Source organism: Gorilla gorilla, chromosome 4, assembly GCF_029281585.2.
Source record: "Gorilla gorilla gorilla isolate KB3781 chromosome 4, NHGRI_mGorGor1-v2.1_pri, whole genome shotgun sequence".
In the NCBI taxonomy this organism is placed as follows: Eukaryota; Metazoa; Chordata; class Mammalia; order Primates; family Hominidae; genus Gorilla; species Gorilla gorilla.
The window spans coordinates 16,225,072-16,248,143 of NC_073228.2; the positions used below are offsets into that span (position 1 = coordinate 16,225,072).

General features: G+C 56.1%; 1 protein-coding gene across 6 annotated transcripts in view; it reads right to left on the minus strand.

Annotated features, from left to right (window-relative positions):
• ITGB4 (integrin subunit beta 4) overlaps positions 1-23,072 on the minus strand; it is a 36,376-nt gene that overhangs the window by 8,228 nt on the left and 5,076 nt on the right. For all 6 annotated transcript variants that reach the window (XM_063706100.1, XM_055388873.2, XM_063706101.1 and 3 more), the window contains exons 3-27: positions 22,314-22,396; positions 22,086-22,187; positions 21,736-21,940; positions 21,117-21,213; positions 20,159-20,330; positions 19,091-19,354; positions 18,642-18,731; positions 18,238-18,360; positions 17,633-17,794; positions 17,367-17,443; positions 15,917-16,119; positions 13,447-13,550; positions 13,215-13,313; positions 12,918-13,047; positions 12,168-12,290; positions 11,967-12,073; positions 9,878-9,911; positions 9,513-9,704; positions 9,123-9,226; positions 8,733-8,791; positions 8,580-8,603; positions 7,095-7,243; positions 6,823-7,002; positions 5,722-5,870; positions 506-710 (exon numbers count right to left, since the gene is read on the minus strand). In XM_063706100.1, the coding sequence (XP_063562170.1) occupies positions 506-710; positions 5,722-5,870; positions 6,823-7,002; positions 7,095-7,243; positions 8,580-8,603; positions 8,733-8,791; positions 9,123-9,226; positions 9,513-9,704; positions 9,878-9,911; positions 11,967-12,073; positions 12,168-12,290; positions 12,918-13,047; positions 13,215-13,313; positions 13,447-13,550; positions 15,917-16,119; positions 17,367-17,443; positions 17,633-17,794; positions 18,238-18,360; positions 18,642-18,731; positions 19,091-19,354; positions 20,159-20,330; positions 21,117-21,213; positions 21,736-21,940; positions 22,086-22,187; positions 22,314-22,396 (3,237 nt within the window). The remainder of the gene's footprint in view (positions 1-505; positions 711-5,721; positions 5,871-6,822; positions 7,003-7,094; positions 7,244-8,579; positions 8,604-8,732; positions 8,792-9,122; positions 9,227-9,512; positions 9,705-9,877; positions 9,912-11,966; positions 12,074-12,167; positions 12,291-12,917; positions 13,048-13,214; positions 13,314-13,446; positions 13,551-15,916; positions 16,120-17,366; positions 17,444-17,632; positions 17,795-18,237; positions 18,361-18,641; positions 18,732-19,090; positions 19,355-20,158; positions 20,331-21,116; positions 21,214-21,735; positions 21,941-22,085; positions 22,188-22,313; positions 22,397-23,072) is intronic.

Here is a 23,072-nt window from a genome sequence, read left to right on the forward strand (position 1 = left end):
AAACAACAAGATTATTTTTTGTTGGGGGACAGGATCTCATTCCATGGCCCAGGTGCTGTGCAGTGGTGCGATCACAGCTTGCTGCGGCCCAGACCCCCTGGGCTCAAGTGATCCTCCCACCTCAGTCTCCGGAATAGCTGGGACTGCAGGTGCACACCACTATGCCAAGCTAATTTGTTTATTTTTTGTAAAGACGAGGTCTCACTATGTTGCCCAGGCTGGTCTAGAACTCCTGGGCTCAAGTGATCCTCCCACCTCGGCCTCCCAAAATGCTGGGATTACAGGCATGAGCCAGTATACCCAGCCCATTTTGCAAAAAAAAGGATAAGTATGTTCCAAATATTGCATGGGACATACTTATCCTACCAACGTGTATGTTGTTTACCTGAAATTCAGATTTACCTGGGCGTCCTGTGTTTGGATTTGCTAAGTCTGGCAGACCTAGTTGAGAGACCCCCAGTCTTCCCTCTCCTCCTGCTTAAGCCGACCCCCAGGCTCTGCCTACCTGGGTCCCTGATGATGATGGTGGTGGAGTGGGGCTGGCCCAGGTGGGCCCCAAACTTAGGGTTGCTGAGCTGGATGTGGAAACGGCGGACCTGGCGGCCCCGCAGGAGGGAGTCAACCTCTTGCAGCTCCAGGAGCTTCACCTGCAGCTCTTTCCAGGCCTCCCCAGGCTGGAACAGCAGCTCACCCTCCACGGGGATGTAGTCCTGGGAGTAGAGGGGGTCAGGGTCAGGGTCATGGCTGGGGGCTGAGGCAAGAGTCACGGCTACACGCTCCCTCCCAACCTCATGGACACTGCAGAGACCATCCCTGCTTGCTGGGTGGAGTACTTACACGAGGTTCAGGTTTTTGTGGTTTTTTTTTTTTTTTTTTTTTTTGAGGCGTAATCTCACTCTGTTGCCTAGGCTGGAGTGCAGTGGCGTGATCTCAGCTTACTGCAACCTCCACCTTCCAGGTTCAAATGATTCTCACGCCTCATCTTCCTGAGTAGCTGGGATTACAGGCACCTGCCACCACGCCTAGCTAATTTTTGTATTTTTAGTAGAGATGGGGTTTCACTATGTTGGCCAGGCTGGTCTCGAACTCCTGACTTCAAGTGATCCTCCCACCTTGGCCTCCCAAAGTGCTGGGATTACAGACATGAGCCACCATGCCCAGCCACGTTTCTGTTTGTTTGTTTGTGTGTTTTTGAGATAGGGTCTCACTCTGTCACCCAGGCTGGAGTGTAGGGAGGGGCACAATCACAGCTCACTGAAGCCTTGACCTCCTGGGCTCAGGCCATCCTTCCCCTCAGCCGCCTGAGTAGCTGGGACTACAGGCGTGCACCACACCTGGCTAATTTTTTTTTTTTTTTTTTTTTGTAGAGGCACAGTTACCCTATGTTTCCTAGGCTGGTCTCGAACTCCTGGCCTCAAGCGATCCGCCCACCTTGGCCTCCCAAAGTGCTGGGATTAAGGTGTGAGCCACCCATCTTCCTTTCAGTGCCGTGGAGCATGCCTGAGCTTTCCAGGATAAGAACTGGGAGGAAAAAGAAAATCCTTCACATAGAAGACCACTAGGTGGCACTTCAGGGCAAGATTTCAATTCCAGGCACAGCAGCCAGGGCCATGGCTGGGGAGGCAATCTCATGCCACCCAACTCAGAAAGTGAGACCCATAGTTGTAAAACAAACAAACAAGAAACAAAACAACAACAAAAAACAAACCAGGGAGCTGCCTGCAAGCAACCTACATGGATACTTCAAAAACGTCAGTGTCATTAGCCCAGCATGGTGGCCGGTGCCTGTAATCCCAGCTACTCGGGAGGCTAAGGCAGGAGAATTGCTTGAACCCAGGAGGCAGAGGTTGCAGTGAGGCACTGTACTCCAGCCTGGGTGACAGAGCGAGACCTTGTCTTAGCAAAAGTCAGTGTCACGGAAGACAAAGCCAGGAAACTTTTCTAGATTAAAGGAGTCAAGACACGTGACAAAAGTCAATGCCAAATCCTTGATTAGTTCCTGCATTGGGGGGAAAAACGCTATAAAGGACATTATTGGGACATCCGAACAAGGGGACATTGGAATATGGACCAATTTTATTTTATTTTATATATTTTTTGGGATGGAGTTTTGCTCTTTTGCCCAGACTGGAGTGAAGTGGCGCGATCTTGGCTCACTGCAACCTCCACCCACTGGGTTCAAATGATTCTCCTGCCTCAGCCTCCCTAGTAGCTGGGATTACAGGCGTGTGCCACCATGCCCAGCTAGTTTTTATATTTTTAGTAGAGATGGGGTTTCTCCATGTTGGTCAGGCTGGTGTCAAACTCCTGACCTCAGGTGATCCACCTGCCTCGGCCTCCCAAAGTGCTGGGATTACAGGTGTGAGCCACCATGCCTGGCTGGAATATGGACTAATTTTAGGTACTAGTATAATCAATGTGAAGATACAGATGTCCACATCTCTATCTATATTTCTATGTTGCTATCTATACAGAAAGAGAGAGAAAGCAAATATTAGCAATCGGTGAATCTATGTAAAGGGTAAATGGGTGGTAGTTTTATTGTTCCTTCCATTTTTCTGTAAGTTGAAGTTTTTAAAAATAAAAAGGTGAGAAATTAAAATGTTTTAAAAAACAAATATCAAAGCTTTTTTTTTTTTTTCTTTTTTTTGAGACAGGGGTTTCACTCTGTCACCCAGCCTGGAGTGCAGTGGCACTATCTCGGCTAACTGCAACCTCCACCTACTGGGCTCTACCTCAGCCTCCCGAGTAGCTGGGACCACAGGTGCACACCACAACACCCAGATAATTTTCTGTATTTTTGGTACAGACAGGGTTTCGCCATGTTGGCCAGGCTGGTCTTGAACTCCTGATCTCAAGCGATCCGCCCGCCCTGGCCTCCCAAAGTGCCGGGATTACAGGCATGAGCCACTGCACCCAGCCTCAAAGCATCTTTATACAAGTGTAACAGGATAGCCAGAAGGCAAGGCAAAAGGATCATGTTATCCTAGGAGTTCGAGACCAGCCTGGGCAACATGGCGAAACCCTATCTCTACTAAAAATACAAAATGGCCGGGCGCGGTGGCTGACGCCTGTAATCCCAGCACTTTGGGAGGCTGAGGTGGGCGGATCACGAGGTCAGGAGTTCGAGACCAGCCTGACCAACATGGTGAAACCCCGTCTCTACTAAAAATACAAAATTTAGCTGGGTGTGGTGGTGCGCACCTGTAGTCCCAGTTACTTGGGAGGCTGAGGCAGGAGAATCGCTTGAACCCTGGAGGCGGAGGTTGCAGTAAGCTGAGATCACGCCAGCCTGGGCAACAGAGTGAGACTCTGTCTCAAAGAAAAAAAAAATACAAAATTAGCCATGTGGTGGTGGACATCTGTAGTCCCAGCTACTTGGGAGGTTGAGGCTGAAGGACTGCTTGAGCCCAGGAGTTCAAGATTGCAGAGAGCTAGGACTGTGCCACTGTACTCCACCCTGGACTAGAGGGAGACCTTGTCTCTAAAAAAAAAAAAAAATTATTATTTGGAATTTTTATGGGGGGACATTGGAAAAATAATGAGAACAGTTCCTATCAATAAAAAGAAGTAAATAAAAATAGGATGTGGCCAGGCAGCCCGGGCCTGCTGACTACGCGCTCCCCTATGTTTGCTGAATGGGCCTGTGGGCCCAGGGAGGCGAGACTTTATTACTTTTGAGATAATTTTTTTTTCTTTTTTCGAGACGGAGTCTCACTCTGTCGCTCAAGCTGTAGTGCAGTGGCGTGATCTCGGTTCACTGCAGCCTCCACCTCCTGGTTTCCAGCGATTCTCCTGCCTCGGCCTCCTGGGTAGCTGGGATTAGAGGCACATGTCACCATGCCCAGCTAATTTTTGTATTTTTAGTAGAGACAGGGTTTCACCATGTTGGCCAGGCTGGTCTCAAACTCGTGACCTCAGGCGATCCGCCTGCCTTGGCTTCCCACAGTGCTAGGATTACAGGCATACGCCACCTCGCCTGGCCTTTTTTATTATTATTATTTTTTTTAAATAGAGACAGGGTCTCACTATGTTGCCCAAGCTGGCCTGCAACTCCTGGGCTCAAGTGATCCTCCCACTGTGCCCTCCTACAGTGTTGGGATTACATGCATGAGCTACTGCACTGAGCCAGGTTTTGTTTCTTTGTTTTTTTGTTTGATTTTTAAAAAATTAATTATTATTATTTTTTTAGACAGGGTCTAACTCTGTTGCCCAGGCTGAAGTACAGTGGCATGAACATGGCTCACTGTAGCCTCAACCTCCTGGCGTCAAGTGATCTTCCTGCCTCAGCCTTCCAAGTAGCTGGGTCCACAAGTATGCACTACCATGCCCAGCTAATGTTTAAATTATATGTATAGACATGGTCTCACCACGTTGCCTAGGCTGGTCTTGAACTCCTGGGTTCAAGTGATTCTCCCACCTTAGCCTCCCAAAGTGCTGGGATTACAGGTGTGAGCCGCCATGCCTGGCCTTTGTTTTTAATTATGGATTTGTTGCCAACATTTAAAAACTAGAAAGGCCAGGTGCACTGGCTTACACCTGTAATCCCTGCACTTTGGGAAGCCAAGGTGGGCAGATCACTTGAGATCAGGAGTTTAAGACCAGCCTGGCCAACATGGCAAAACCCCATCTCTACTAAAAATACGAAAACTAGGCCAGGCGTGGTGACTCACTCCTGTAATCCCAGCACTTTGGGAGGCCGAGGTGGGTGGATCACTTGAGGTCAGGAGTTCCAGACCAGCCTGGGCAACATAGCAAGACCCTGTCTCCCCCAAAAATTAAGAAGCAAAAAATCCCCACACAAAACAAAAGAAACAAAACTATGAATCCTGTAAACCCAGTCCAGTCTGTGTGCCACCTGATTTGGCTGTACCCCAGCACTGGGGCTCAGCAGTGAAGGTGATGCTGGTCCAGCCATGGCACTCCCTGCCTTGAAGGGTTGCTCCTGCTGCTTGGCAAATTGTGACAGCCCTTGGGGAGTCTGGCCTGGGGACATGGGGTCTTCCATCCCAGCTCAAGAAGCCCAAAGCACCCCGGACTGGGGCATATAGGGGGAGTTTATCTCCAAGAGGTTTGGCTACCCTGTGGATCCTGAGTTGTAGAAGGGGACAGGAATGGTCTGGGTAGGTCCCTGGCCCATGAAGGAAGAAAGAGCCCTCTTGGGCCAGGTGCGGTGGCTCACGCCTGTAATCCCAGCACTTTGGGAGGCCGAGGCGGGCGGATCACCTGAGGTAGGGAGTTCGAGACCAGCCTGACCAACATGGAGAAACCCCGTCTCTACTAAAAACACAAAATTAGCCATGCGTGGTGGCACATGCCTGTAATCCCAGCTACTAGGGAGGCTGAGGCAGCAGAATCGCTTGAACCCGGGAGGTGGAGGTTGCGGTGAGCTGAGATCGTGCCATTGCACTCCAGCCTGGGCAACAAGAGTGCAACTCCGTCTCAAAAAAAAAAAAAAAAGAAAAAAGAAAAAGCCCTCTTGGCCTGAGTCCCTGGCAGCAACGGAGCCTCACCCAGCATGTCACTGGCACCCTGGGCAGGTGAGACTCCCCTGCCACAGGGTGGCAGGAGCAGGTGGACGTGTCCTTGGGAGGCCAGCCAGGGGCACGGCCAGCATCCAGGGACTCAAGCAGCTGCCATGTGCTGCTTTGTCTTGGGAACCCAATGCAGTGCCCACGCAGCCCCCCGGGCTGCACCCTTGACCCTGTGGCGGAGCCTCACCCGGTTGCCCTGTGCGGTGCCATCCTGTGTGCGGTAGGAGACCTGGGACTTCCCGCCGTCCAGGACGCGCCGGATGACAGGGATGCGGGCCACCTGGTCCCCGCGGCTGACCGAGAACTCAGGCTGCTCAAAGGACACCACATCTCTGGCTGCAAGGAGCCCGGGCATTTGTCAGAGTGTGCTGGGCCCAGTCCCTTCCCACCTCCTGCTCTCCTGCGGCCCTGCCCAGCCCAGCCCAGCCCAGAATCCAGGAGTCCGCTTGGTTCCCTCTATGCATTGCCTTCTGGGAAAAGCACAGGAGCGAAACGGAAAATCCTTCCAGAAAAAGGTGAGGGGCCGGGCGCAGTGGCTCGTGCCTGTAATCCCAGCACTTTGGGAGGCTGAGGCAGGTGGATCACCTGAGGTCAGGAGTTCGAGACCAGCCTGGCCAACATGGCGAAACCCCATTTCTACTAAAGATAGAAAAATTAGCTGGGCGTGGTGGCGAGTGCCTGCAATCCCATCTACTCGGGAGGCTGAGGCAGGAGAATCACTTCAACCTGGGAGGCAGAGGTTGCAGTGAGCCAAGATGGCGCCATTGCACTCCAGCCTGCGTGGCAGAGCAAGACTCCGTCCCAAGAAAAAAAAAAGTGGGTCTGGAACAAAGTGTCCAGCAGACATCCTGGAAGGGCCAGGCAGAGGAGGGAGGCCAGGCACGGGCAGGACCAGAGATGGAGCCCTCAGCCCCAGGGCTGGAGGAGAGCAGGAACAGGCCTGAGGCCGGTGGCTTCCGGCACAGGTGGGAGGAGGGGTCAGATGTCCACAGTGTGATGCCTTGGCCAACCCCTTTTCTCGATAGAGAGGAGCAAGGGGCTGGCCCTTATGAGGATGCAACAGAAGCTTCCATTTACTGAGCGCTCACCACCAGGCACTATGGCGAGGTGAACAGCCACGCATTCCGTAAAAGAGCCCTTACCCATTTTACAGATGGAGAAACCAAGGCTTGCAGAGGTTAAGTGACTAGCCCAGGCCGCATGGCCAGGTCGCAATTCCACTTAAGCAGGAGGAACCAGTGCCCCCAAGCCCCCGTCTGCCTTCCCCACTCTCCCCACCCTGACCCACCTTGCTCCTTGATGATGGTGATGTTTACCAGGCGGCGGCCGAGGGTGGCAGTGCCTGCGGGCACGTCAATGGCCTCCACCAGCAGCTGCTTCTCGTCGTCATCCTCAGGCCGGATAAAGAGAGGCACCCGTACGTCCACCAGCTCCACGCCCTCCTGGAACTCCACCATGCCCCGGGCGTCTGGGTGGGGGTTCGGAGGTGGTCAGAGGTGGGTCACAGGGCCACACGGGCGGGAGGTGCGAGGCAGTGGCACAGCGGACCCGCCCTCCTACCCTGGTCTGCAGTGAGGGTGTAGTAGCCGGGGGCCACCTTGAGGTCGTGGAAGGCCCTCTGTTCCACCTGCTTCTCTGTAAGCTTCAGCAGGGCCGGCTTGGCCGAGCGGGGCGCCATCAGCACTGTGTCCACAATGGTGTGGTCTTGCCTGGGTCGAGGGTGGAAGGTTCAGGCAGCGGAGGGGTCAGGCTGGCACCTGCTGCCCTGTCCCTCCTGCCTGTCCTCTCCCCTTCAGGGGCCAGGATGTAGGACAGCAAGAAGTGCAGGGTCTTCAGAGGCAGGCAGTGCTCCAGGCCTATGCCAGCCCCATACCCTTTACCCTGCAGCCTCAGCCCCAGCCATGGCGCCTCCCTGTCCTCAGCGTCCTCCTCTGTGAAATGGGCTTCTCTGCCCACCTCATCGAGGGCTGGACAGCAAAGATGCTAAGGGTGTGAGTGCTCAAGCCAGGCTGCCGCGGCCCTTGCCCTGGTTCTAGTTCTCGATAGCTGGGTAACCTTGGGCAAGTCACTTAACCCTTTTGAGCCTCAGCTTCCTCATCTGCAAAATGGGAACAGCAGTGATCTCTACCTCACAGGCTTGACGAGAGGGTTGGATAAGATGACCACACACGGAAAGCCCTTAGGACAATGCTTGGCCCGTAGCAGGATAAGAAATGCTGGTCAGCCATTCTTTTTTTTTTTTTTCGAGACGGATTCTCACTCAGTCGCCCAGGCTGGAGTGCAGTGGCGCGATCTTGGCTCACTGCAACCTCTGCCTCCCAGGTTCAAGGGATTCTCCTGCCTCAGCCTCCCGAGTAGCTCGGATTACAGGTGCCCACCACCACACCTGGCTAATTTTTGTATTTTTAGTAGAGGTGGGGTTTCACCATGTTGGCCTGGCTAGTCTTAAACTCCTGACCTGAGGTGATCCACCCACCTCAGCCTCCCAAAGTGCTGGGATTACAGGTGTGAGCCACCACGCCCAGCCAACGGTTCTTACTGATGGTCATGTGCTGAGATTCTAGCTCTTCTGTCCCTGCATCAAGACCCCCTCCTCACTCCCTCTCTCTCCCCCTGAAGGGCCAGGACTCGATGTAGGACCTGGGGAAAAAGGTGTGTGACCTGCTGGCCCATCCTCTCGGTAACCTGCCTGGTCCCCAGAGGTGCACCCAAGATCAGGGTCTTGGACACTGGAGCGGATGGAGATGGGTACCTGCTATCACTGGTACCGGGTGGGGGGCTGGACAGCCACCTATATGAGGGCAGGGACTGGGTTGATGTGCTTTTGCCTGCTCTAGTCCAGGGGCCACTTCATAGCAAGCACTTCACATTAGCATTTGTTGAAGAAATGGTCAAAGGAACGAACGAAGGTCCGAACCTGACGGACACATCTGACCGCCCCTTCCTATGGGATGGAGATGGAGTAGGGACGGACGAGGCAGTGGCAGGGCTGGGGACAGGCGGGCAGGAAGTGGGGGCCCTCTCACCCACGAGTCTTCTACTCACTTTTTCCCGGCATTGGGCTGCTGCCTGTGGGGACAAAGAGGGTGCTGTGAGCTAGATAGCCCTGAAGTGGAGGCGTGATCTGCCTGGGGGCTTCAGCTCCTGGAGTTCCAGTAGGAGCGGCTCCCCACCCAACCCGGGCACCCCGGGACTCACCGGAACTTGGTCTGCTGGAGCTTGTGTACACCGGAGATCTGCCTGTAGACCTCGTTCAGCTGCCAGGCAAGGGAGGGGCGTGAGGCTGGGCCTAGGCCACCCCATGGCAAGCCCTCAGGCTGGGGACCCAGGGAGCCAGGCAGCCTCTGTACCCAGAGATCCTCAGGGTTGGCTGGGGCATGCCCCGTGGGGCAGCATCCTGGGCCCAGGCTCTGGCCTCCTGCCCTCTGGAAACAGATCCCAGGATGCCCCCTGCCAGGCACAGGTCCAGAGAGGCCCCTCTCCCCAAGTTAATGAATCTCGGTGCCACGACCGCATTCGCTCTGCCCTGCCCACCTCACCCGCCCTCATACCCACATCTCCGGCCAGGCCTAGTTCCTGGGTCCTTACGTTCTCCTCCACCTCCTGGCGCAGCTGGGCGCACTCCCGAGTGTCAGGCTTCAGCAGGTTCTCGGTGCAAAGGCGGGCTAGGCGCAAGGACAGCCCATAGGGCACTAGGGAAAGGAGGTGGGAGGGGGTGAGATGGAGGTGGTCAGCCCCCTGCATGACAGGCACCACAGAGCATCCCTCCAGCAACCGTGCTAGGATCAGGGGACGCCTGGCCAGCAGGCCACGCACACCGAGGCATGAGGTTCATAGCACCATCAGGACAGGGCAAAAGGTGGCTGAGCCCTGTGCCTGCACCCCACACCCAGAGAAGAGGCGTGCCGTGATCTCAGATCTGGAACAGAGGGCCCAAAGGGCACTGCCCAGAGCTGTGGCGCCCAGCCCCGCCCTCACCCAGCTCTGTGGGGTTGATGCTGGCAGCATGAGTGGCAAAGCCAGGCCGCTGCATGTTGTTGGTGACTTTCCAGCGGACCACGTCACGGCCCTTGAGGTTCCCGCTGCGCAGCATGGGCGTGTCCAAGTGGTCAGAGGCCATCAGGTTCTCCCGCAGCATGTAGTGGTCTTCCTTAAAGCCCACCATGTGACCTGCAGGATGGGGTCCTCAGCACAGCACCCCCCCCAGACCCGCACAGCCCAACCTCTTCAGGTGGGACCCCAGAGCCTCCAGCCTCTGCCGTTCCAGGTTCACCTTCCCTCCACCCCAGCTCAGAGAAAGAGCAGTCAGAGCCCCTGCTGCCCCTGCGATGCCACGCCCATACCTCGGTTGCAGCAAGGGAGAAGTGCCAGGCAGGCCTAGGAAACAAGGTGGGTGAGGGTGAGGCCTGAGACAGCTGCCCTGGCCCAGGTAAGCCCTTCCAGCCACCCCACCCCATGCCAATGGTCCAGAGGGGTGACAGTGCCTCCCCAGACACCAGAATATCCAGGTGGTGGCAGGGTGTAAGCATGGCACACAAGGGCATAGAGGGGGATGGGGGCAGAGGGTTCCCAAAGTTTGCGCCGTGGAATCCTCATCCTGCCCGGTGCTCTGTAAAGGTTCTGTGGTCAGATCACTTGGGAAGCACTGAATTCATTCCCCATGCCCCTCTTGCAGGTTAGGCACAGGACTTTTTCAAAGCCTCTGAGAAGTCCTGCAGAGAAGAAACTTGTTTCTTTTCTTTTTCTTTTTTTTTTTTTTTTTGAGACAGGGTCTCGCTCTGTTGCCCAGGCTGGAATGCAGTGGCATGATCTCAGCTCACTGCAACCTCTACCTCCCAGGTTCAAGCAATTCTCCTGCCTCAGCCCCCCTAGTAACTGAGATTGTAGGCATCCACCTCCATGCCCAGCTAATTTTGTATTTCTAGTAGAGATGGGGTGTCACCACATTGGCCGGGCTTGTCTCGAACTCCTGACCTCAAGTGATCCACCCGCCTTGGCCTCCCAAAGTGCTGGGATTACAAGTGTGAGCCGCTGTAACTTAAATTTAAGAAACTTGTTTCTTAAACCTTCTTTTTTTTTTTTCTTTTTGAGTCTCACTCTGTCACCCAGGCTGGAGTGCAGTGGCATAATCATAGCTCACTGTAGCCTCAAACTCCCAGACTCGTGATCCTCCTGCCTCAGCTTTCTGAGTAGCTGGGACTACAGGCACGCGCAGCTGTGCCTAGCTCAAACCTATTTGATCACATAACTCCTTGCCTATGTGATGCGCATTAATATCCCACAACACTGGGGGTTACTACGGAGTGTGGTCTGCCGCCTACAATCCCCACTCTGAGCCATGCCATCCTCCACACTTTCTCTTGTCTGTTCTCCCCAGTGACCGCCAGCTGCAGGCGGGCAGGGCCCTTTCTTCCCTGTTGTGGCTCCCAGGCCTTTTGCACGTGGCTGACCCCAGAGCAGGTGCTCTCAGGGATCTGGCCACTGATGGCTGATGGAATGCGGGTCCTGGGTGGGCACTAGAGCTGGGGAAGATGTGGGCTCAGCTTGCCTCAGCCCCTTCTGAGGACTGTGCATTTATCACCTGCCTCTCAGCCCCAATTTCTCCATCTGTCATAGGGCATAGTGACCTTGCCCCACTGACCTCATGGGGTGATGGGGGGCGGGGAAATGGAGTCACGTGGACATGCTGTGGCGACAGCACAAAGAGGAACACTGAGCTAAGCAGAGAACGGATGCTGGCAAGGGCTGAGCTGGGGGCTGGGGCTCCAGGATGACTCGGGCTAAGAGCTCATGGGTGTCATCATCATTACTGTCACTCCGGAAGCTGGATGGGGTTGGTGTGGGTCTTGCCAAGGTGGGGGCGGGGGCGATGGTGCATGCTATGGGTCAGTCCCTTCTGAACTTCACTAATTTAAGCTTCAGCTCCACTTTCTGAGGTCAATTCTATGATCTTCATTTTACAGATGAGGGAACTGAGGCATGGAGAGATTAAGTAATTTGCCCAAGGTCACAGAGCTCGGACCAGAATCCAGACAGCTGGACTCTACGGCCTGAAGCCTCTGGCTAGAAAGCTGTGGGAGTGAGGATGGTGGGTGGGCTGCTGGGGAAACCATGGGGAGGCTGGGGACCCTGGTGGGGGTTGGGGACCCTGAGGAGGACCCTGATGGAGGGTGGAGACCCTGTCAGAGAGTGGACCCTGGTGAGGTGGGGACCCAGGAGGGGGTTGAGGACACTGGGGAGGTGGGGACCATGGTGGAGGATGGGGGCCCTGTTGGGATGGGGACCCTGGGGAGGTGGGGACCCAGGAAGGGGTTGGGGACCCTGGGGAGATGAGAACCCAGGCGGGGACTGGGGACCCTGGTGGAGGGTGGGGGCCCTGTTGGGGTGGGGACCCTGGGATGTGGGGCCTTGGGAAGCACCTTGGGTGCTCACCTTGCAGCAGGCACAGTACTTCCAGCATAGCAGCAGTAGCAGGGCCAGGAGCGGCAGGAGGAGGAGGAGCAGGGGGATGAGCCACCAGAAGGAGCCCGGAGGGCAGTCTGGAGAGGAGAGGAGGCAGGGGGAGGTGATGCCTGTCCTCCCCACCGAGCTCTGGCCACACGCCCCCTCCCTGCGCCCGCACCACCAGCTCACCCTTCTTCTTGTGCACCAGGACAGTGCTGTTGGGCCCAGGGGCGCCGTCGCCTTCCATGGTGTAGCTATAGGTGCAGTCGTCATCCTCGTCCCGGAAGGAGCAGCGCACCACCACCTCCTCGGCTGTACCCACAGCCAGTCAGCAGGGCACCCCAGCCACACCCCTCCACCCCAGAGGACCCAGGGTCTGGTGAGGGGGCCCCTACTCTGAGATCTGCCTCACCCACGGCAGGGCCTCCTGGGGAAGAGTGGAAGCCCTTGCAAAGCCGTGCTCTCACCTGGCACAGCAATGGGTGTGGTGGGGGCTCCCCTGCTCAGGAGCATCAGAGCCTAGAAACCTACCTCCCCCACTTCCCTGACCTGGACATCACCCAGGAACTCAGGGTCCAGAAAACGTATCTGATCTCGAGGAGGGGAGGCCGCGTGTCTCCACAGCGTGACCATGTACCCCTGCTGTGTGCGTACCCCTGCCCAAGTCAGGTGCCTCCCACCAAGACTCTTGGTCCCTTCCTGGGCCAGACTGTGTCCCACCGCCTGGGTTCTGTGCCTCCTGCTCAGGCTTTTACCCTTTTCTGGGACTCGGTATCCTCTATCTGGGTTCTGTGGTCCCTCCCAGCTCTGGAGTTCCTGTCCAGACTGTGTGACCTTAGCCCAGACTGCAAGCCCCCGTCCAGGTGATGACACCCTTGCCCCGTTGGATGCCCGCTGCCTAGGCTCTCAGCAACCCCAACCCTCAGCCCCTGCCCCTACCTCTCTTAAGCTCGTCCACCATCTTGACCTTGAAGTTGCATTCCTCACACGTGCGCCCCTTCTTCTCCCCGGTGCCCCACGCCTGGCACTGCACGCAGGAGCGTAGGTCCTCGCAGAGGCCCGGGTGGATCTTGGCGGGGAAGGGCGGGGCAGACAGGCACTGTGTTGGGTGGGCCTCTGCCAGAACCCCGCTCCCCAAACCTCTTGCCCTTGGCCAGCTCCTGTGGCATCAGGCTTAGCCCCTCCTGCCCACCCTGCCCTGTTCCCACGCCCACACCTCGTAGGTCCTAGCCTCACCGCCGAGTAGTTGATCTCGCAGATGGTGTCCGTGTAGAGCGACTGCTGGTGGCAGTGGCAGCGGCCACACTCACAGTGGCCACGTCCATTACAGATGCCCTGGGGTAGGAGGGGGCACCAGTGAGCCAGCTGTGCCCCATCTCTGCCTGCTCCCTCTCCTCTCTCCATAGGGTTCTCTCTGGAGAGGGCGGGTGGTGCTGACAGACACTGTCTGTCTTATGCCCAGGCCTACCCCATTGCTGTCGATGCAGGTGGCATTGCTGAGGGGACAGTCACAGCTTGGGCCTGTCCAACCAGGCTCACACACACACTGGCCCATGGAGCAGCGTCCTCGGTCTGCAGAGAGGGACAAGGAAGGGAGATGAGAGCTACATCTGTGCCTGTAGTCCAGGCTGCCCACCTGGCAGGGAGGGCCTGTGGGAGCAGAGCTGTGGGAGCCAGGATGCCGCTAGCCTGGGGTAGAAGTCATCTCTTCCTCACTTTCCTGGAATCTCCTTCCCTCCATCTCTGCCTCCATCCTGCCTGCCTTCCACTCTGCAGCCTGAGTAATTATCTCAAAACAAATCCAATCATGTGGCTCCTGCTCCCCTGGCTAAGAACCTCTAATGGGTCCCGGCCAATGCAGTAGGTCAGAAAAAGAAATAAGATGTATAAGCATTAGAAGGTAAGAAATAAATCCAGGCAAGGTGGCTCACGCCTGTAATCCCAGCATTTTGGGAGGCTGAGGCGCGCAGATCACAAGGTCAAGAGACTGAGACCATCCTGGCCAACATGGAGAAACCTCGTCTCTACTAAAAATACAAAAATTAGCTGGTCATGGTGGCGCATGCCTGTAGTCCCAGCTACTCAGGAGGCTGAGGCAGGAGAATCACTTGAACCTGGGAGGCAGAGGTTGCAGTGAGCCGAGATCACGCCACTGCACTCCAGCCTGGTGACAGAGCAAGACTCCACCTCAAAAAAAAAAAAAAAAAAGAAATAAAACTGTCAGCCAGGCGTGGTGGCTCACACCTGTAATCCCAGCACTTTGGGAGGCCGAGGCGGGAGGATCACTTGAGCTCAGGAGTTCAAGGCCAGCCTGGCCAACATGGTGAAACTCTGTTTCCACTAAAAATACAAAAATTAGCTGGGCGTGGTGGCGGGCCCCTATAATCCCAGCTTCTTGGGAGGCTGAGGCAGGAGAATTGCTTGAACCTGGGAGGCAGAGGTTGTAGTGAGCCGAGATCATGCCACTGCACTCTAGCCTGGGTGACAGAGCAAGACTCCGTCTCAAAAATCAATCAATCAATCAATCAATCAATCAATAAAATTATCTTTATTTGCAAGTGTCAGGAACATGTCACAAAGTATCCAGAAGAATCTACAGATAAATTATTAGATTTCATAAGTGTGTTTAGCAAGGTGACTGGATACAAGGTTAATACGCAAATAGTTAGAAAATGAAAGTAAAACCTCCAGTGACCCCCTTTTGTCCAAAGGATGAAGTCCTGCTCTGAACTAGAACCGAAGCCCTTTGTACTCTGGCCCTGTCTCCTTCCCCAGAGGCACCTTCCTCCCTTCCTCTCTCATACCTCCCTCTGTGCCACTTGTCTGCCTTTCTCCAGTGGTGCCCAGTTCTCTCTTCTGTTTCTCTGAGCACACTCAGGGACAGACAGTCGAAGAGAAGAAATGGTGAACAAAAGCAAGAACAGAAGAAAGAGTAGAAAAGCAGGGGCTTGGAAAGTATACAGTGAGGGCTTCATAAGTATTTGATGAGTAGATTTTCATTCATCCTCCTCCATTCAACTACCAATCCTTCCCTATGTCCCCTTGTCTGAGTTCTGTGATCCTGCCTAGCTCTGATGTTCCTGGCCAGACTGTATGCCTATGGCCTGGACCCATGGGAATACAGAGGAAGCTCCAGGCCTTCCAGGTAGAAATTTAGCATCTTTGGGCCGGGCTCAGTGGCTCACACCTGTAATCCCAGGTGTGATTACAGGTGTGTACTTTGGGAGGCTGAGGCGGGCAGATCACCTGAGGTCAGGAGTTCGAGACCAGCCTGGCCAACATGGTGAAACCCTGTCTCTACTAAAAATACAAAATTAGCTGGGCATGGTGGTGCATGCCTATAGTCCCACCTACTAGGGAGGCTGAGGCAGGAGAATCGCCTGAACCCAGGAGGCAGAGGTTGCAGTGAGCCAAGATTATGCTATTGCACTCCAGCCTGGGCGACAAGCGTGAAACTCTGTCTCAAAACAAACAAACAAACAAACAAACAAAAAAAACAGCAGCAACAACAACAACAAAAAAAAACCCACAGAAATGTAGCATCTTTGGAGAGAGGAAAGATCATAATGCCATATACCTGCCAGCCATTGGAGGGCTGAGGTGGGTGGCACCCACCCTAATGAGATAGGGGTGTGGAGAAGGGGGGCGGGCATAGAACTGAACTGCCAGAGAGAACCTCAGGGGAGTTGGAATCTTAAAACCAGGGGAAAGTCCTGCCAACAGTGGCCTTGGGCATGGACGTTGCAGATGAGGGAAGTGAGGCCCAGGTTGGGGCAGGACTCAGGGGCGGCCCTCAGGGCATCCAGAGTGGGCTGGGCCTGAACTTGGGGATTCGGACTCCAAGTCTGGCTCTCCCAACCTGGGTCCTGACGGGAAAGTCATGCCTGCTGTCCACTCCCTACCCCACCGTCAGCATTGGCCGCAGTTGTTGTGCTCACCATTGCAGAGGAACCCGGAAGTGCGGGGACACTGGAAGTTGTCATACTCGCAGAACTGACCCTCATAGCGGCCTTCGCCGTAGCACACACAGTGCCCGCACTGGCACTCCCCACGGCCGGAGCACGGCTTGTCCTCGCCCTCCCGCAGGCAGGGCTGAATGTCACTCAGAGAGCCGGTGGAGCAGTTGCAGGTCTGGCCACTCCTGAAGGAGGAACTGGTCACTTCCCCGAAACAGCCCAGGAGGAAAGCTGGGGCTTTTGCTGTCCCATTTAATTTAATTTAATTATTTTATTTTATTTTTTTGAGACAGAGTCTCACCTTGTCGCCCAGGCTGGAGTGCAGTGGCGCAATCTCAGCTCACTGCAAGCTCTGCCTCTTAGGTTCACGCCATTCTCCTGCCTCAGCCTCCTGAGTAGCTGGGACTACAGGCACCCGCCACTACGCCCGGCTAATTTTTTGTATTTTTAGTAGATGGGGTTTCACCATGTTAGCCAGGATGGTCTCGATCTCCTGACCTTCTGATCCGCCCACCTCGGCCTCCCAAAGTGCTGAAATTACAGGTGTAAGCCACTGCGCCTGGCCTATTTTATTTTATTTTTTTTCAAGACAGAGTTTCGCTCTTCTCGCCCAGACTGGAGTGCAGTGGCGCGATCTCAGCTCACTGCAACCTCCGCCTTCTAGGTGCAAGCAATTCTGCCTCAGCCTCCCGAGTAGCTGGGATTACAGGCATGCACCACCACGCCCAGCTAATTTTTTGTATTTTTAGTAGAGATGGGATTTCACCATGTTGGCCAGGCTGGTCTTGAACTCCTGACCTCAGGTGATCCACCCACCTCGGCCTCCCAAAGTGCTGGGATTACAGGCGTGAGCCACCTTGCCTGGCCTCCTGTCCCATTTTACAGATGAGGAAACTGAGGCTCTGAGAGGGCCGAGGCAGCTCCCAGTCATGCAGACAGAAGTGGCTGAGCTGAGACCTAAACCCCAGTGCCCTGTCATGTCACCCCTTCCAGTGTCCTTTCCCCACTGCTCTGCCTCAAGTTGTGGCAAGCTCGCCCAGTGTCCTGAAGCTAAAGCCCTTACTGCCGTGCATTTACGAGCTCTCTTCTGATCAGGCAATATGACACAGGACTCAGAATACCAAAGGCATGGAGCAAAAAGGAAGCCTCCTGTGCCTGTCCCCCAAGATCCAGACCCCAGCCCCAACAGCCAACCCCGTCTCAATCCTCACACCTCTTTCTAGAGACAGCCCATATATCTCTGTATTTCAAAGTGCTTTGACCTGGGTTTGACCAACAACTGGGTGTGCCCCGCCCTTAGCCGTATCTTTGATTGCCACCCCACCCCCAGCCAGGTGTACAAGGTGCACCCAGGGCCAGGCCCCTGAAGGAGCCCAGCTTTCCCATCAGGGGCCACTGGTGTCCTGGGTGCCCAACTCCCTTCCCCACTCACCAGCCCTCACTGCACACACAGTGTCCACACATGAAGTCTCCATTGAAGCTGCAGCGAGCTGACCGCACCTCTTTTTGCTGGAATGAGAGAGACCATGGTGGGGTGCATTGGGGGAGCAGGACCGGGGCCACTGGACACTTCCGCTCTCCTGTGTGCCTCGGGAAACCCCACAAGGGATATGGGGCACAGGAGTCCTGCTTCATTCCTCAGGGCCCCTGGGTGCTTGGCTCAGCTCTCCCCTCCCGCCCAGCGGGGCTGCGTTGTACCAGCTCGCAGGTGCACACATCACAGATGATGCCCGCGTCCATCTTGAGGCCGTCGGAGAAGGAAGGTTTCAGATGGATGTTGCCCTTCTGGTCCTCCGGCAGCTGGCACACGTGCATCCCATCCACGTGCTCGAGGGCCCGCAGCTGCACCTGGTATATACCCTGCAGGGGCCCCGTGGTCAGCCAAGGCAGGCCCAGCCCCAAGGACCAGGGGGCCATTGATGCCTGAAGGCCCTCGGCCCCTAAGTTCCTAGGAGATGTCTGGATCCCTGAAATGAGCTCCTGCTCACCTCCCTCAGGGCTGGAAACTCCCTCCTTCCCAGCGCAGTCACAATCACAGCGACAATGACAGTGGCCAGGGCCTCTGGGCTTCGTGACACTAACCCATTTACTGCCCCAGCAAGCCTCCGCGCTCGACGCTTGCATGCCGAGGAAACCAACAAGCAGAGGAGCATCCTAGGCTCATCCGAGCGGCTAGGCCCAGGGATCTGCACCCAGGCCTGCCTGACTCCAGGGGCCACGCTCTTGACCGCTGTTTTAAACAATTCCACTCCGTGCGGGGCGCTATGCCTGTCCCCCACCCCGCTGCCCCCACAGAGGCGTACCACTTCCCCCCGCCGGATGTGAAAGGACCCAGTCTTCGTCTTCTGGAACATCTTGGAGGTGACCTCTGTCCGAAGGCCTCGGGGGCTGTCTAGGGCCCGGATGTCCAGGTTGGAGCGGATTCGCTAAAGGAGGCAGGAGGTTGATCAGTGCTCTGTGGGGGGCCTCTGTGCTCCACCCCAACCTCCAAGTGTGGCTGGCATCATGCGGGGTATCACAGAGCCTGCAGGAGCCAGCGTCAGGCCCAGGTGGCCCCTCGGGGCCTCAGGGATAGCTAGAGACCCTTCCTCACTGGTCTGTCCCAGACCCATTTCTCCACCGTGATCCAAGACACCTCTTGCCCACCCTGCCCACTTCCTGCCCTGCCCCAGAAGGGCTCAGACTCTGGAGCCTGAGCTGCCCTCACATTGAAGGCCTCCTCCAGCAGCTCCACGATGTTGGACGAGTCCTCCTGCAGCACCCCCAGTGAGGAGACAGGGAAATAGGTGTGAAGCTTCTGCGGGAGAGAAGGCCAGGTCTCAGGCTAAGCATCTCCATGAATCTGAACAGCTCTAGGATTCTTCCCACTTTGAGGATGGGGAAACTGAGGCCTGGAACCTGCTGTGGTGTCACAGAGCCTGCCCTCTTAGCCCCCACCTGCTTGGGAGTTGGGGTGGAAGATGGGCACATGACCTCCCCTTCCCACTAGGGCCCACATTTGTCGGGGGTCTAAAGGCTTTGGGAAGGGAGGAAGGAAAGGGAGGAAAGGAGGGAGGGAGGAAGGGAGGGAGGGAGGGAGGGAGGGAGAGGTGTCTGAGAAGCTCCATGGACCCCCTGCCTTGACCACCTCCCACCCGTGGGACCCGGGCCCCGCACCTCGTAGTAGCTATAGGAGTAGTTGGTGACAGCAAAGATGGGGATGATGTTGTGCTTGGCGAGCAGGCGCACCAGGGTGGGCACCGACGGGTAGTCCTGTGTCCTGTACTGGGTGTAGGTGCCCGTGGTGTCCAGGTGGCACCGTTCATCATTGCGGCTCATGATGCCAGCCAGCACGTTGGCGCCATCAGCCTCATAGTGGAAGGCTGACTCGGTGGAGAAGACCAGCAGGTGGGTGCTGTCCGGGCGCCAGCCAATGTCCCTCTGGGGAAGGCAAGGCGGGGCGTGCCCACTGAGCAGGCTGCCTGCTGACACGCATCACGGCGTCGTGTAGGACGGGGAACGCGGGTCCCAACATGGGGCTGGGCTTAAGCCACTGGATTCACAGCAAGTGCCCTCATGAAAGATGCATCTGACGGCACATGACTGAGTGACAACGCTGAGAAACAGGAGCTGGAGATGCGGCCCCCGCAAGGAGCTGGGGCCACAGGCGTGCATCACACCCAGCTAATTTTTGTGTTTTCTGTAGAGACAGGGTCTTGCCATGTTGCCCAGGCTGGTCTCAAATCCTGAGTTCAAGCAATCCCCCCGCCTCGGCCTCCCAAAGTGCTGGGATTACAGGTGTGAGCCACCACGCCTTGGCTCGCTCTTTGTTTTCTAACCTAGTAATATGGGTATGTCATTTTCAAAATGAACAAATGGATGTACATGTCAAAGGAAATGGCTTATTTGGATGCCCAGAACAGGTGGAGTCTGGGCAGCTGGTGGGTTCAGGGTACTAAAGATTCCGGAACCCTAAAGCCCAGGTCTGCCTTGCTAGCTGATACGAAACCAGGCTGTGACTGCTCAGGCCAGGGGACCGTGGCTCCAGGCACATCTGAACTCAGATTGTAACTGAGACCTACTCACAGAGTCTGAGCTTGTCTTAGGGCGAAGGGGTTGCAGGCTCCCAGGCTTTCCCTCAGGGCCTGTGAGCCTGGCGCCAGAGCAGGCCAGGGGGCAGCTCAGGCCCTTGCCCAGAAGTGCTCACCCCTGGCCTAGGTGGGCAGCACCCTTCCCAGTGCCCACCGTGCACACAGCTGTCTGCAGGATGGCATCGAAGCCGCCCTCAGGAGCATCCAGGTTGCCTGAGATCCGCTCTCCCTGCAGTTTATTCCGGAACTCATCCACATCTTCTGTCAGGCTGATGACGTTCTTGAAGGAGAAGGGGGGGTCACTGTTGGGCCAGGGCTCCTTCAGCCTGGGCAGAGGTGGGAGGGAAAGAGAGTGTCACGGGGGGAAGACACCGCAGACCCCAGTGCCCCCGGCTCGTTTCAACTAGAAGGAGAATTTTTTTTTTTTTTTTGAGACCAAGTCTCGCTTTATCACCCAGGCTGGTGTGCAGTGGCACGATCTTGGCTCACTGCAACCTCTGCCTCCTGGGTTCAAGCGATTCTCCTGCCTCAGCCTCCCAAGTAGCTGGGATTACAGGCGCCCACCACCACACCTGGCTAAATTTTTTTTTTTTTTTTTTTTTGAGACAGAGTCTCACTCTGTCGCTCAGGCTGGAGTGCAGTGGCGCAATCCTGGCTCATTGCAAGCTCCGCCTCCCAGGTTCACGCCATTCTCCTGCCTCAGCCTCCCGAGTAGCTGGGACTACAGGTGCCTACCATCATGCCTGGCTAATCTTTTGTATTTTTAGTAGAGACGGGGTTTCACCGTGTTAGCCAGGATGGTCTCGATCTCCCGACCTCGTCATCCACCCGCCTCGGCCTCCCAAAGTGCTGGGATTACAGGCGTGAACCACCGCGCCCAGCCAATTTTTGTATTTTTTAGTAGAGACGGGGTTTTGCCATGTTGCCCAGGCTGGTCTTGAACTTCTGACCTCAGGTGATCTGCCCGCCCTGGTCTCCCAAAGTGCTGGGATTACAGGCATGAGCCACCGCACCCGGCCGTAGAAGGATAATTTTAAGTTGTGGGTGAAAGAGGAGTGGGGGTCACATGGCCTGGACCCTTGCCCACCTGCGGGACTCACACAGTCACTTACTTCTCAGGCCTCATGTCCGTCTGCGGGACGCTGACTTTGTCCACAAACTTGCCAAATCCAATAGTGTAGTCGCTGGTGAGCTGGCTCAGGACCCGAGCTGGATGTCAATAGGACAGAGAGGGGATAGCTGAGCCCTGATGCCTGGCATAAACACGGGCCCCCCTACCAAGGGCTGGCTCAGAAGGAAGGAAGAGGGAGGTTAACGCTTTGCATGCTGGACAAAGGTTCATGCTCACAACATTGTCTGTTCCTATTTATGGATGAGGGAAATGGGACTGGGGGTCTGGAGTTATGCATACAGCAAGGGCAGGGTGGCTGGGGATGCAGCCCAGCTCTGAGGAGCAGAAGCTTCCCCACAGCCTCGTGGCAGGGGGTGCCCTCCTTGTCAGGGCCAGAAGGCTCCACTGCCCGCCCGCCCTGGGCCTTCTCAGAAGTCCCCAGTGGTGAGTAGGGTCTGACCGAGATTCTTCCCTTGAGAATGGAAGGGAAGGTTTTTGGGGGCTCAAATGTCCAGTGTTTCCTTCTGGGTGGGTGCAGCTGTCCTGAGTCCTGGCCTCCCAAGCAGACGCCCACCTGTCCCCCTCCTGCCCTGCTGTCCTCCACTCTGGCCCTGCCGTACCCAGGTTCTGCCCCATCTTCTTGAGGTTGTCCAGATCATCGGACATGGAGTTGGAGAAGTCCATGAGGATGTACAGGTCCACGGGGCTCTCCAGTGGCTCAAACACCTCCAGCTCAAAGTGCCGCTCCTCACCGGGCCGCAGACGGACCCGCAGGCCCTGGGGGGACATCTGGCTGCGCCGCAGGGTGGTGTCAATCTGGGTCTCCTGCAGCCAGTGGAAGGGGACAGCTGGCTAGAGGGTCACTCCGGAGACCCGATGGGGGCCCAGCCCGGCCAAGGGGCACTATACACCCCCATAAATAGCCAGGCTGAGCATGGGGAATCCCCACCCCAGTCCCCACACTAGGCACCTCTGTGATCTGGAAGCTGCTCTCCATGACCACGATGCTCTCCCGCTGGCAGCCCGCGGCCAGCAGCTCCGCCTGGGTGTTGCAGCGCCGGTCCCTGAACATCTGGCCAGAAGGACAGGGGGTCAGTGGGGGCAGCACCCATTCCCTGGCTGCCCCAACCCCAGATTCATTTCCACCAGCTATTCCCGACCCTTGCCTGTTCCACACCAACCCGGGCCAGGTCCTCACCTCGTCTGTGCAGTAGGCGCAGTCCTTATCCACACGGACACACTCCGTGCAGCTCTTCACTGGGGCCTTCTTGCAGCGGTTTGCTGGGGGAGCAGATATGGGCACATGAATGGGGAGGCGCTCAGCAAAGGCAAGCACTTTCCCACCTGCACCTTCACCTGGAGAGATGGGGATTCCCTCCTTATGTTATTTATTTATTTATTTATTTTGAGACGGAGTCTCGCTCTGTCGCCCAGGCTGGAGTGCAGTGGCGTGATCCTGGCTCACTGCAAGCTCTGCCACCCGGGTTCACGCCATTCTCCCGCCTCAGCCTCTGGAGTAGCTGAGACTACAGGCGCCCGCCACCACGCCCGGCTAATTTTTTGTATTTTTAGTAAAGACAGGGTTTCACCGTGTTAGCCAGGATGGTCTCGATCTCCTGACCTTGTGATCCACCCGCCTTGACCTCCCAAAGTGCTGGGATTACAGGTGGGAGCCACCGGGCCCGGCCTTATGTATTTATTTTGGTTTGTTGTTGTTGTTGTATTTTTATTTTGTTTTACTTTATTTTTCAGACGAGTCTTGCTCTGTTGCCCAGGCTGGAGTGCAGTGGTGCGATCTCAGCTCACTTCAACCTCCACCTCCCAGGTTCAAGTGATTCTCCTGCCTCAGCCTCCCGAGTAGCTGGGATAATAGGTGGGCACCACCGTGCGTGGCTAATTTTTGTATTTTTAGTAGAGATGGGGTTTCACCATGTTGGCTAGGCTGGTCTCGAACTCC